The sequence below is a fragment of the Oncorhynchus gorbuscha genome, linkage group LG16, assembly GCF_021184085.1.
Source record: "Oncorhynchus gorbuscha isolate QuinsamMale2020 ecotype Even-year linkage group LG16, OgorEven_v1.0, whole genome shotgun sequence".
In the NCBI taxonomy this organism is placed as follows: Eukaryota; Metazoa; Chordata; class Actinopteri; order Salmoniformes; family Salmonidae; genus Oncorhynchus; species Oncorhynchus gorbuscha.
In genome coordinates, this window is record NC_060188.1 from 97,018,584 (window position 1) to 97,032,918 (window position 14,335).

General features: G+C 41.5%; 1 protein-coding gene across 1 annotated transcript in view; it reads right to left on the minus strand.

Annotated features, from left to right (window-relative positions):
- The window catches only part of grin3a (glutamate receptor, ionotropic, N-methyl-D-aspartate 3A), a 105,044-nt gene that overhangs the window by 69,663 nt on the left and 21,046 nt on the right, over nucleotides 1–14,335 (minus strand). Inside the window, exon 2 of the mRNA XM_046306774.1 lies at nucleotides 7,614–8,254. Coding sequence (XP_046162730.1) covers nucleotides 7,614–8,254 — 641 coding nt within the window. The remainder of the gene's footprint in view (nucleotides 1–7,613; nucleotides 8,255–14,335) is intronic.

The following is a 14,335-nucleotide window of genomic DNA, read 5'->3' on the forward strand; positions in this document are numbered from 1 at the left end:
AGGTGAATATTTAGAAACACTGCAGATAGCAGAATATTTAGAAACACTGCAGATAGGGAATATTTAGAAACACTGCAGATAGCAGAATATTTAGAAACACTGCAGATAGGGGAACAGGGGTGGCAGGTAAGGAGGAGGAGGATGAGGAGGAAGATGAGGAGGAAGAGTCTGCAGGCATAAGAGTGAATATGTCCCAAATGGCTCTCTATTCTCTTTACAGTCCACTACTAATATAGTGCACTACCCCACGGGACCTGATCAAAAGTAGTGCTCTATGCAGGGAATAGGTAGTCATTTGGGACGCTGTGGGATCCATCAAAACAGAAAGGTCCGCAGAGCATGACTCTCCTCAGGTCACTGACATGCTCTGAATTGACAGCGGAACCACTGAACCGTGTACCTACGGCAGCAGAATGTCAAGACACTTTCCACTGTCTAAAACTGTCATACAGGGCTCGCTTATCTCAGTCACCTACCTTCCCTGAATGACATTCTACTGAGCTCTATTCAATGTCACATCAGGTGGTCTGTTGTCAATGTTGTTGTGGCATTTTAAAAGAGACATATGTCATAAAACATGATACAGTACATCTAGTGTTGTCCCCATACCAGAGTTAAAACGTCAATATTGATACCAGGTTAAGTATTATAATACTCTATACCATCATATTTGTCAATACCATCATAATACTACATAATACTCCATGTCATCATGATACTCCATAATACTCCATACAATCGTAATACCCCATAATACTCCATACAATCGTGATACTCCATAATACTCCATACAGTCATAATACTCCATAGTACTCCATACAATTGTAATACTCCATGCATTCATAATACCCCATACAGCCGTAATCCTCCATAATTCTCCACACCATCACAATACTCCATAATACTCCCCCCCATCATAATACTCTGCAATACTCCATAATACTATATCCCATCATAATACTCCATAATACTCCACAAAATTCCATAATACTCCACAGCACTCCATCCCATCATAATACTCCATAATACTCCATGCAATCATAATACTCCATAATACTCCCTCCATCATAATACTCCAGAATACCCCCCCCATCATAATACTCCATAATACTCCATACTGTCATGCTACTCCATAATATTCCATAATACTCCCTCCCATCATAATACGCCATAATACTCCCTCCCATTATAATACTCCATAATACTCCATACCGTCATGCTACTCTATAATAATCCATAATACTCCCTCCCATCATAATACCTCCCCAACATAATACTCCATAATTCTCCATACTGTCATGATACTCCATAATACTCCATAATACTCCCTCCCATCATAATCCTCCATAATACTCCACACAATCATACTACTCCATAATACTCCCTCCCATCATAATACTCCATAATACTCCCTCCAATTATAATTACATTTACATTTTACATTTAAGTCATTTAGCAGACGCTCTTATCCAGAGCGACTTACAAATTGGTGCATTCACCTTATGGCATCCAGTGGAACAGTCACTTTACAATAGTGCATCTAAATCTTAAGGGGGGGGGGGTGAGAAGGATTAATCCTATCCTAGGTATTCCTTAAAGAGGTGGGGTTTCAGGTGTCTCCGGAAGGTGGTGATTGACTCCGCTGTCCTGGCGTCGTGAGGGAGTTTGTTCCACCATTGGGGGGCCAGAGCAGCGAACAGTTTTGACTGGGCTGAGCGGGAACTGTACTTCCTCAGTGGTAGGGAGGTGAGCAGGCCAGAGGTGGATGAACGCAGTGCCCTTGTTTGGGTGTAGGGCCTGATCAGAGCCTGGAGGTACTGAGGTGCCGTTCCCCTCACAGCTCCGTAGGCAAGCACCATGGTCTTGTAGCGGATGCGAGCTTCAACTGGAAGCCAGTGGAGAGAGCGGAGGAGCGGGGTGACGTGAGAGAACTTGGGAAGGTTGAACACCAGACGGGCTGCGGCGTTCTGGATGAGTTGTAGGATAATACTCCACACTGTCATAATACTCCATAATACTCCATGTGATCATAATACTCCATAATACTCCCTCCCATCATAATACTCCATGATACTCCCCACCATCATAATACTCCATAATACTCCATAATACCCCCTTCCATCATAATACTCCCTCCCGTCATAATACTCCATAATACTCCATACCGTCATGCTACTCCATATTACCCCATACCATCGTAATACTCCAAAATTCTCTGTGCCATCATGATACTCCGGAATACTCCGTACCGTCATAATACTCCATACCATCATAGTACTCCATACAATCATAGTACTACATACCATCATAGTACTCCATACAATCATAATACTCTAAAACCATCATAGTACTCCATACCATCATAGTACTCCATACCATCATAGTACTCCATACCATCATAATACTCCATACCATCATAGTACTCCATACCATCATAATACTCCATACCATCATAGTACTCCATACCATCATAATACTCCATACCATCATAGTACTCCATACCATCATAATACTCCATACCATCATAATACTCCATACCATCATAGTACTCCATACCATCATAATACTCCATACCTTCATATACTCCATACCATCATAGTACTCCATACCATCATAATACTCCATACCATCATAGTACTCCATACCATCATAGTACTCCATACCATCATAATACTCCATACCATCATAATACTCCATAGTACTCCATACCATCATAGTACTCCATACCATCATAATACTCCATACCATCATAATACTCCATACCATCATAGTACTCCATACCATCATAGTACTCCATACCATCATAATACTCCATACCATCATAATACTCCATACCATCATAGTACTCCATACCATCATAGTACTCCATACCATCATAATACTCCATACCATCATAATACTCCATACCATCATAATACTCCATACCATCATAGTACTCCATACCATCATAATACTCCATACCATCATAATACTCCATACCATCATAATACTCCATACCATCATAATACTCCATACCATCATAGTACTCCATACCATCATAATACTCCATACCATCATAATACTCCATACCATCATAGTACTCCATACCATCATAATACTCCATACCATCATAATACTCCATACCATCATAATACTCCATACCATCATAGTACTCCATACCATCATAATACTCCATACCATCATAATACTCCATACCATCATATCATACTCCATACCATCATAATACTCCATACCATCATAATACTCCATACCATCATAATACTCCATACCATCATAATACTCCATACCATCATAATACTCCATACCATCATAATACTCCATACCATCATAATACTCCATACCATCATAGTACTCCATACCATCATAATACTCCATACCATCATAATACTCCATACCATCATAATACTCCATAGTACTCCATACCATCATAATACTCCATACCATCATAATACTCCATAATTGTCCATACCATCATAATACTCCATACCATCATAATACTCCATAATTGTCCATACCATCATAATACTCCATAGTACTCCATACCATAATAATGCTCCATACCATCATGATAATTCTGAATAAATCTGATCCTTCGGGTGGAATTTAAACAGTAGTGTACATTACATTACATTTAAGTCATTTAGCAGATGCTCTTATCCAGAACGACTTACAAATTGGTGCATTCACCTTATGACATCCAGTGGAACAGCCACTTTACAATAGTGCATCTAAGCCTATTGTACTGACAGACTGGCCTCAAATTACATCCTATTTCTTATAGTAGAATGTGGAGGCAGGGGCGGCAGGTAGACTAGTGGTTAGAGCCTTGGACTAGTAACCAGCAGGTAGCCTAGTGGTTAGAGCATTGGACTAGTAACCAGCAGGTAGCCTAGTGGTTAGAGCGTTGGACTAGTAACCAGCTGGTAGCCTAGTGGTTAGAGCATTGGACTAGTAACCAGCAGGTAGCCTAGTGGTTAGAGTGTTGGACTAGTAACCAGCTGGTAGCCTAGTAGTTAGAGCGTTGGACTAGTAACCAGCAGGTAGCCTAGTGGTTAGAGCATTGGACTAGCAACCAGCTGGTAGCCTAGTGGTTAGAGCGTTGGACTAGTAAACAGCAGGTAGCCTAGTAGTTAGAACGTTGGACTAGTAACCAGCTGGTAGCCTAGTGGTTAGAGCGTTGGACTAGTAACCAGCAGGTAGCCTAGTAGTTAGAGCGTTGGACTAGTAACCAGCAGGTAGCCTAGTGGTTAGAGCGTTGGACCAGTAACCAGCTGGTAGCCTAGTAGTTAGAGCGTTGGACTAGTAACCAGCTGGTAGCCTAGTGGTTAGAGCGTTGGACTAGTAACCAGCAGGTAGCCTAGTAGTTAGAGCGTTGGACTAGTAACCAGCTGGTAGCCTAGTGGTTAGAGCATTGGCCTAGTAACCAGCTGGTAGCCTAGTGGTTAGAGCGTTGGACTAGTAACCAGCAGGTAGCCTAGTGGTTAGAGCGTTGGACTAGTAACCAGCTGGTAGCCTAGTAGTTAGAGCGTTGGACTAGTAACCTGCTGGTAGCCTAGTGGTTAGAGTGTTGGACTAGTAACCAGCTGGTAGCCTAGTAGTTAGAGCGTTGGACTAGTAACCAGCAGGTAGCCTAGTGGTTAGAACGTTGGACTAGTAACCAGCTGGTAGTCTAGTAGTTAGAGCGTTGGACTAGTAACCAGCTGGTAGCCTAGTGGTTAGAGTGTAGGGGCAGCAGGTAGCCTAGTGGTTAGAGCGTTGGACTAGTAACCGAAAGGTTCCTGGATCGAATCCCCGAGCTGACAAGTTACAAATCTGTTGTTCAGCCACTGAACAAGGCAGTTAACCTACTGTTCCTAGACCAGTTAACCCACTGTTCCCCTGAACAAGGCAGTTAACCTACTGTTCCCAGACCAGTTAACCCACTGTTCCCCTGAACAAGGCAGTTAACCTACTGTTCCTAGACCAGTTAACCTACTGTTCCTAGACCAGTTAACCCAGAGCGTCTGCTAAATGACTTAAATGTAATGTAATGTAATGTTCCTAGACCAGTTAACCCACTGTTCCCCTGAACAAGGCAGTTAACCTACTGTTCCTAGACCAGTTAACCCACTGTTCCCCTGAACAAGGCAGTTAACCTACTGTTCCTAGACCAGTTAACCCACTGTTCCCCTGAACAAGGCAGTTAACCTACTGTTCCTAGACCAGTTAACCCACTGTTCCCCTGAACAAGGCAGTTAACCTACTGTTCCTAGACCAGTTAACCCACTGTTCCCCTGAACAAGGCAGTTAACCTACTGTCCCTAGACCAGTTAACCCACTGTTCCCCTGAACAAGGCAGTTAACCTACTGTTCCGAGGCCGTCATTGAAAAAAAGAATTTGTTCCTAATTGACTTAGTTTAATAAAGGTTAAATAAATAGTGCACTACTGTTGAAGAGGGCTCTGGTTAAAATAACTTCACGACACTACATAGGGAGCCCTTTGAGTAATATCTCAGCATCAGTGTATTATCATACTTGACTGAGTAATATCTTAGAATCAGTGTATTATCATACTTGACTAAGTAATATCTCAGCATCAGTGTATTATCATACTTGACAGTAATATCTCAGCATCAGTGTATTTGTCATACTTGACTGAGTAATATCTCAGAATCAGTGTATGTATCATACCTGACAGTAATATCTCAGCATCAGTGTATTTATCATACTTGACTGAGTAATATCTTAGAATCAGTGTATTATCATACCTGACAGTAATATCTCAGCATCAGTGTATTATCATACTTGACTGAGTAATATCTTAGAATCAGTGTATTTGTCATACTTGACAGTAATATCTCAGCATCAGTGTATTTATCATACTTGACAGTAATATCTCAGCATCAGTGTATTTATCATACTTGACAGTAATATCTCAGCATCAGTGTATTTATCATACTTGACAGTAATATCTCAGCATCAGTGTATTTATCATACTTGACAGAGTAATATCTCAGCATCAGTGTATTTATCATACTTGACTGAGTAATATCTCAGCATCAGTGTATTTGTCATAGTTGACTGAGTAATATCTCAGCATCAGTGTATTTATCATACTTGACAGTAATATCTCAGCATCAGTGTATTTGTCATACTGACCAGTAATATCTCAGCATCAGTGTTATTCAATCTGAATAATATAGACCTAGAAATGAATCTATAGACATCAGTGTATTTGTCATACTGCACCAGAAATGAATCCAGATATTTACTGAATTATCATATTGAAATGAATCATTAACTATTGAAAGTAGAACTGAAATAATATAGACCTATTGAAATGAATCATATAGACCTATTGTACTGAATCATATAGACCTATTGAAATGAATCACATAGACCTATTGTACTGAATCATATAAACATATTGAAATGAATCATATAGACCTATTGAAATGAATCATATAGACCTATTGAAATGAATCATATAGACCTATTGAAATGAATCATATAAACCTACTGTACTGAATAATATAGACCTATTGAAATGAATCATATAGACCTATTGTACTGAATAATATAGACCTATTGAAATGAATAATATAGACCTATTGAAATGAATCATATAGACCTATTGAAATGAATCATATAGACCTATTGAAATGAATCATATAAACCTATTGTAATGAATAATATAGACCTATTGAAATGAATCATATAGACATATTGTACTGAATAATATAGACCTATTGAAATGAATAATATAGACCTATTGAAATGAATCATATAGACCTATTGTACTGAATCATATAGACCTATTGTACTGAATAATATAGACCTATTGAAATGAATCATATAGACCTATTGAAATGAATCATATAAACCTATTGTACTGAATCATATAGACCTATTGTACTGAATAATATAGACCTATTGAAATTAATCATATAAACCTACTGTACTGAATCATATAGACCTATTGAAATGAATCATATATTGTACTGAATCATATAGACCTATTGTACTGAATAATATAGACCTATTGAAATGAATCATATAGACCTATTGAAATGAATCATATAAACCTACTGTACTGAATCATATAGACCTATTGTACTGAATAATATAGACCTATTGAAATTAATCATATAAACCTACTGTACTGAATAATATAGACCTATTGAAATGAATCATATAGACCTATTGAAATGAATCATATAAACCTATTGTACTGAATCATATAGACCTATTGTACTGAATAATATAGACCTATTGAAATTAATCATATAAAACTACTGTACTGAATCATATAGACCTATTGAAATGAATCATATAGGCATATTGTACTGAACCATATAGATGTATTTTACTGAATTATATAGATCTATTGTACCGAATCACATAGACCTATTGTATTGAATCATATAGACTTATTGTGCTAAATCATATAGACCTATTGAAATGAATCATATAGACTTATTGCACTGAATCATATAGACCTATTGAACTTAATCATATAGACGTATTGAGCTGAATCATACAGACCTATTCTGAATCATGCAATTGGACTAAATCACCACAAACGTCTTTATTAATGCTTATTATGAGAAGTGAATCAGCATCAGTACTGCACCTGGACAGATATTTCCCTGAGGTCATGTTCCTGGTCTGGCTGTTCTGTGTATCCATGCAGTTGGTGATGGAGGGGATGAGGGCGAGCTCAGGGGAGCGGTACGCAGCTAACCCCACCACCCGGGCCACCAGCTCCAGCCCATCCTGTACGTAGTGATCCAGGGAGGGAGTCCCCATCCTGCCATGGGCCAGCAGTCCCGCCGGCAGCCCCTCGGTCCTCAGCTCCTCCACGTCCTGCGTGTCCCCCAACACCCAGTGGTACTCTGGCAGCATCAGGCCCAGCTTGGTCACCACGTTAAAGATCCTCTTGATGTCCCGGATGTCGCAGCCGAATGTTACGACTGTAGACGTTGACTCCTTGATGGACTCCAGGTATCCCCGTAGAGAGGTCTGGAAGTTGGCCTTGGAGACGGAGCTGTTAGGGTGAGAGTTGGGCGAGGTGCTGGAGTTGGTGATGTTGACCACAGAACCCAGGTGGAACTTGGTGTTGTTACGGAGACGAACCAGGAAACTGGAAACATTCCATTCCTGACAGAGCAGGAGGCTGACGTCATACCAGCTGTTGATCACCAGCAGGGAGTAGAGTAGCTCCACCTGGGGCAGGGCCGGGTTCTGCATCGGCATCTGGAAATGGAGAGGGTTCTGAAGGGAGGGAGAGAGGGAGGGAGGGAGGGAGGGAGGGAGAGAGAGAGAGAGAGAGAGAGAGAGAGAGAGAGAGAGAGAGAGAGAGAGAGAGAGAGAGAGAGAGAGAGAGAGACTTGTTAGTGATATGCAAAATAACCATGTTTAATTTATTTTTTTATTTTTTTATTTCACCTTTATTTAACCAGGTAGGCTAGTTGAGAACAAGTTCTCATTTGCAACTGCGACCTGGCCAAGATAAAGCATAGCAGTGTGAACATACAACACAGAGTTACACATGGAGTAAACAATTAACAAGTCTATAACACAGAGAAAAAAAGGGGAGTCTATATACAATGTGTATATACAAAGTCAATAACACAGATGATCATGTACAGAAAAAGAGCAGAAAAGTAAATAAATAAAAACTGTGGGGATGAGGTAGGTGAAAATGGGTGGGCTATTTACCAATAGACTATGTACAGCTGCAGCGATCGGTTAGGTGCTCAGATAGCTGATGTTTGAAGTTGGTGAGGGAGATAAAAGTCTCCAACTTCAGCGATTTTTGCAATTCGTTCCAGTCACAGGCAGCAGAGTACTGGAACGAAAGGCGGCCGAATGAAGTGTTGGCTTTAGGGATGATCAGTGAGATACACCTGCTGGAGCGCGTGCTACGGATGGGTGTTGCCATCGTGACCAGTGAACTGAGATAAGGCGGAGCTTTGCCTAGCATGGCCTTGTAGATGACCTGGAGCAAGTGGGTCTGGCGATGAATATGTAGCGAGGGCCAGCCGACTAGAGCATACAAGTCGCAGTGGTGGGTGGTATAAGGTGCTTTAGTGACAAAACGGATGGCACTGTGATAAACTGCATCCAGTTTGCTGAGTAGAGTGTTGGAAGCAATTTTGTAGATGACATCGCCGAAGTCGAGGATCGGTAGGATAGTCAGTTTTACTAGGGTAAGCTTGGCAGCGTGAGTGAAGGAGGCTTTGTTGCGGAATAGAAAGCCGACTCTTGATTTGATTTTCGATTGGAGATGTTTGATATGAGTCTGGAAGGAGAGTTTTCAGTCTAGCCAGACACCTAGGTACTTATAGATGTCCACATATTCAAGGTCGGAACCATCCAGGGTGGTGATGCTAGTCGGGCATGCGGGTGCAGGCAGCGATCGGTTGAAAAGCAAGCATTTGGTTTTACTAGCGTTTAAGACTAACTATAACTGGCTGACTAGAACCAGTGTGTCTGTCATCCTATTAGGTTATCACTAATCTCAGCACCCACTGGGTACAGATCAGATCAACATCCAGTTTTGATTTAAATTTGGATGAGTTGTCAATTCAACGTGAAATCAACCAAACATTTCACCATGCCATTGGCTTTAGGTTAAAAGTTGGGTGAAAAGAATAACTGAATTCCCTCCCTTACGTTGATTACTTTTTGCAAATCCAGTCAGTTTTCCACGTTGATTCAACGTCATCACACTGAATTCTTGCTGATGAAATAACATTGATTCAACCAGTTTTTGCCCAGTGACTAGGCCATCACTGAAGCTGTGGCACCAGGGCTTGGACTCAAACTGTATATATAGTATAAGTCAGAAGTTTACATACACCTTAGCCAAATACATTTCAACTCAGTTTTTCACAATTCCAGACAATTAATCAAAATAAAAATTCCCTGTCTTAGGTCAGTTAGGATCACCACTTTATTTTAAGAATGTGAAATGTCAGAGTAATCGGAGACAGAATTATTTATTTCAGCTTTTATTTCATTCATCACATTCCCAGTGGGTCAGAAGTTTACATACATTCAATTAGGAATTGGTAGCTTAACTTGGGTCAAACGTTTTGGGTAGCCTTCCACAAGCTTCCCACAATAAGTTGGGTGAATTTTGGCCCATTCATCCTGACAGAGCTGGTGTAACGGAGTCAGGTTTGTAGGCCTCCATGCACCCACACGCTTTTTCAGTTCTACCCACACATTTTCTATAGGATCGAGGTCAGGGCTTTGTGATGGCCACTCCAAAACCTTGACTTTGTTGTCCTTAAGCCATTTTGCCACATCTTTGGAAGTATGCTTGGAGTTATTGTTCATTTGGAAGACCATTTGCGACCAAGCTTTAACTTCCTGACTGATGTCTTGAGATGTTGCTTCAATATATCCACATCATTTTCCTCCCTCAGGAAGCCATCTATTTTGTGAAGAGCACCAGTCCCTACTGCAGCAAAGGACCCCCAGAACATGATGCTGCCACCCCCGTTCTTCATGGCTGGGATGGTATTCTTCGGCTTGCAAGACTCTTCTTTTTCCTCCAAACATAACATTATACGTCATTATAGCCAAACAGTTATACACTGCTTAAAACATTAAAGGGAGCCCTAAAATAATCCTAGATGTGAATGAATGAAATATTCTTATTAAATACTTTTTTCTTTACATAGTTGAATGTGCTGACAACAAAATCACACAAAAATGATCAATGGAAATCAAATTTATCAACCCATGGAGGTCTGGATTTGGAGTCACACTCAAAATTAAAGTGGAAAACCACACTACAGGCTGATCCAACTTTGATGCAATGACCTTAAAACAAGTCAAAATGAGGCTCAGTAGTGTGTGTCGCCTCCACATGCCTGTATGACCTCCCTATAACGCCTGGGCATGCTCCTGAGGGAACTCCTCCCAGACCTGGACTAAAGCATCCGCCAACTCCTGGACAGTCTGTGGTGCAACGTGGCGTTGGTGGATGGAGCGAGACATGATGTCCCAGATGTGCTCAATTGGATTCAGGTCTGGGGAACGGGCGGGCCAGTCCATATCATCAATGCCTTCCGCTTGCAGGAACTGCTGACCCACTCCAGCCGCATGAGGTCTAGCATTGTCATGCATTAGGAGGAACCCAGGACCAACCGCACCAGCATATGGTCTCACAAGGGGTCTGAGGATCTCATCTCGGTACCTAATGGCAGTCAGGCTACCTAGATGGTACCATAGTGCCTTCTTCCTCTCCGGCCGGGGCGGGGTTCTAAGAAGAAGGACGGTCTGGCGAGCACATGGAGGGCTCTGCGGCCCCCCAAAGAAATGCCACCCCACACCATGACTGACCCACCGCCAAACCGGTCATGCTGGAGGATGTTGCAGGCAGCAGAATGTTCTCCACGGCGTCTCCAGACTCTGTCACATCTGTCACATGTGCTCAGTGTGAACAGCTTTCATCTGTGAAGAGCACAGAGCGCCAGTGGCGAATTTGCCAATCTTGGTGTTCTCTGGCAAATGCCAAATGTCCTGCACGGTGTTGGGCTGTAAGCACAACCCCCTCCTGTGGACGTCGTGCCCTCATACCCCCCTCATGGAGTCTGTTTCTGACTGTTTAAGCAAACACATGCACATTTGTGGCCTGCTGGAGGTCATTTTAATATAATAATAATAATATATAATATAATAATATATGCCATTTAGCAGACGCTTTTATCCAAAGCGACTTACAGTCATGTGTGCATACATTCTACGTATGGGTGGTCCCGGGGATCGAACCCACTACCGTTCCTTTTGTCGTTTGGACAGACCATAAGAACCTTGAGTACTGGCGATGCCTTATCCATTGGCGTTACAAGCGTCATGCTCTACCAACTGAGCTACAGAAGGACCACCATTTTGCAGGGCTCTGGCAGTGCTCCTCCTGCTCCTCCTGCTCCTCCTTGCACAAAGGCGGAGGTAGCGGCCCTGCTGCTGGGTTGTTGCTGGGTTGTTGCCCTCCTACGGCCTCCTCCACGTCCAATTTGTAAGTCGCTCTGGATAAGACCGTCTGCTAAATGATTTTAATGTAAATGTAAATGTCTCCTGATGTACTGGCCTGTCTCCTGGTAGCGCCTCCATGCTCTGGACACTACGCTGACAGACACAGCAAACCTTCTTGCCACAGCTCGCATTGATGTTCCATCCTGGATGAGCTGCACTACCTGAGCCACTTGTGTGGGTTGTAGACTCCGTCTCATGCTACCACAAGAGTGAAAGCACCGCCAGCATTCAAAAGTGACCAAAACATCAGCCAGGAAGCATAGGAACTGAGAAGTGGTCTGTGGTCACCACCTGCAGAACCACTCCTTTATTGGGGGTGTCTTGCTAATTGCCTATAATTTCCACCTGTTGTCTATTCCATTTGCACAACAGCATGTGACATTTATTGTCAATCAGTGTTGCTTTGTGGAGGTCTACAATATTTTTTGAAGGTCTTGGCTCATTTCTTCTGATTTTCCCATGATGTCAAGCAAAGAGGCACTGAGTTTGAAGGTAGGCCTTGAAATATATCCACAGGTACACCTCCAATTGACTCAAATGATGTCAGAAGCTTCTAAAGCCATGACATCATTTCCTGGAATTTTCCAAGCTGTTTAAAGGCACAGTCAACTTAGTGTTTGTAAACTTCTGACCCACTGGAATTGTGATATAGTGAATTATAAGTGAAATAACCTGTCTGTAAACAATTATTTGAAAAATTACTTGTGTCATATACGTATATACAAAGTAGAAGTCCTAACCGACTTGCCAAAACTATAGTTGGTTAACAATACATTTGTGGAGTGGTTGAAAAATGAGTTTCAGTGACTCCAACCTAAGTGTATGTAAACATCTGACTTGAACTGTACAGTATACAGAACCAGTCAAAGTTTGGCCTACTCATTCTAGGATTTTTCTTTATTTGTACGATTTTCTAATAATTTGTTTGACATTTTATTGGTTACTATATGATTCCATATGTGCTATTTCATAGTTTTGATTTCTTCACTATTAATCTACATTGTAGACAAGAGTAAAAATAAAGAAAAACTCTAGAATGAGTAGGGGTGCCCAAACTTTTGACTGGTACTGTATATATATATATATATATATATATATATTCTCAACCAGCTTCATGAGGTAGTCACCTGGAATGCATTTCATTAACAGGCTTGTTAACAGATCATGTCATGTCACCTTAGTTCCTTTCCTTTCCTTTCTTGTTTAGAAACATAACAAGCCTATTTTAGTTTGGTCGGGGGCGTGAGTTGGGGTGGGCATTCGATGTGTTGTTCTAGTTTTGGTTTTCTATGTGTTTGGCCTGGTATGGTTCTCAATCAGATGCAGCTGTCAATCGTTGTCTCTCATTGAGAACCATATTTAGGCAGCCTGTTTTTTCCCACTTGATTTGTGGGTTGTTGTTTTCTGTTTTGTGTTGTTGCACCTTACAGGACTGTTTCGTTCACTCTCTTTGTTGTTTTGTCATTCAGTGTTCAGTTGATTAAATAAATATGAACATGGTCACATGGCATTTTGGTCCGATCTTGACTTGTCTTCCTCCGAGGAGAACTGTTACAGATCATTTGTGGAATTTATCTAATGTGTTTTAATGTTTGAGCCAATCAGTTGTGACAAGGTAGGGGTGGTAAACAGAAGATAGCCCCATTTGGTAAAATACCAAAGTCCATATTATGGCAAGAACAGCTCAAATAAGCAAAGAGAAACGACAGTCCATAATTACTTTAAGACGTGAAGGTCAGTCAATTCAGAAAATGTCAATAACTTTTAAAGTTTCTTCACGTGCAGTCGCAAAAACCATCAAGCGCTATGATGAAACTGGCTCTCATGAGGACCGCCACAGGAAAGAAAGACCCATAGTTACCTCTGCTGCAGAGGATAAGTTCAATAGAGTTACCAGCCACAGAAATTGCAGCCCAAATACATGCTTCACAGAGTTCACATCTCAACATCAACTGTTCAGAGGAGACTGCGTGAATAAGGCCTTCATGGTTGAATTGCTGCAAAGAAACCATTACTAAAGGACACCAATAACAAGAAGACACTTTCTTGGGCCAAGGAACACAAGAAATTGACATTAGACCAGTGGAAATCTGTCCTTTGGTCTGATGAGTACAAATTTGATTTGTTCCAACAGCCGTGTCTTTGTGAGACACAGAGGGGGAGAACAGATGATCTCTGCATGTGTGGTTCCCGCCATGAAGCATGGAGGAGGAGGTGTGATGGTGTGGGGGTGTTTTGCTGTTGACACTTTTGGTGATTATTTAGAATTCAAGGCACACTTAACCAGCATGGCTACTACAGCAT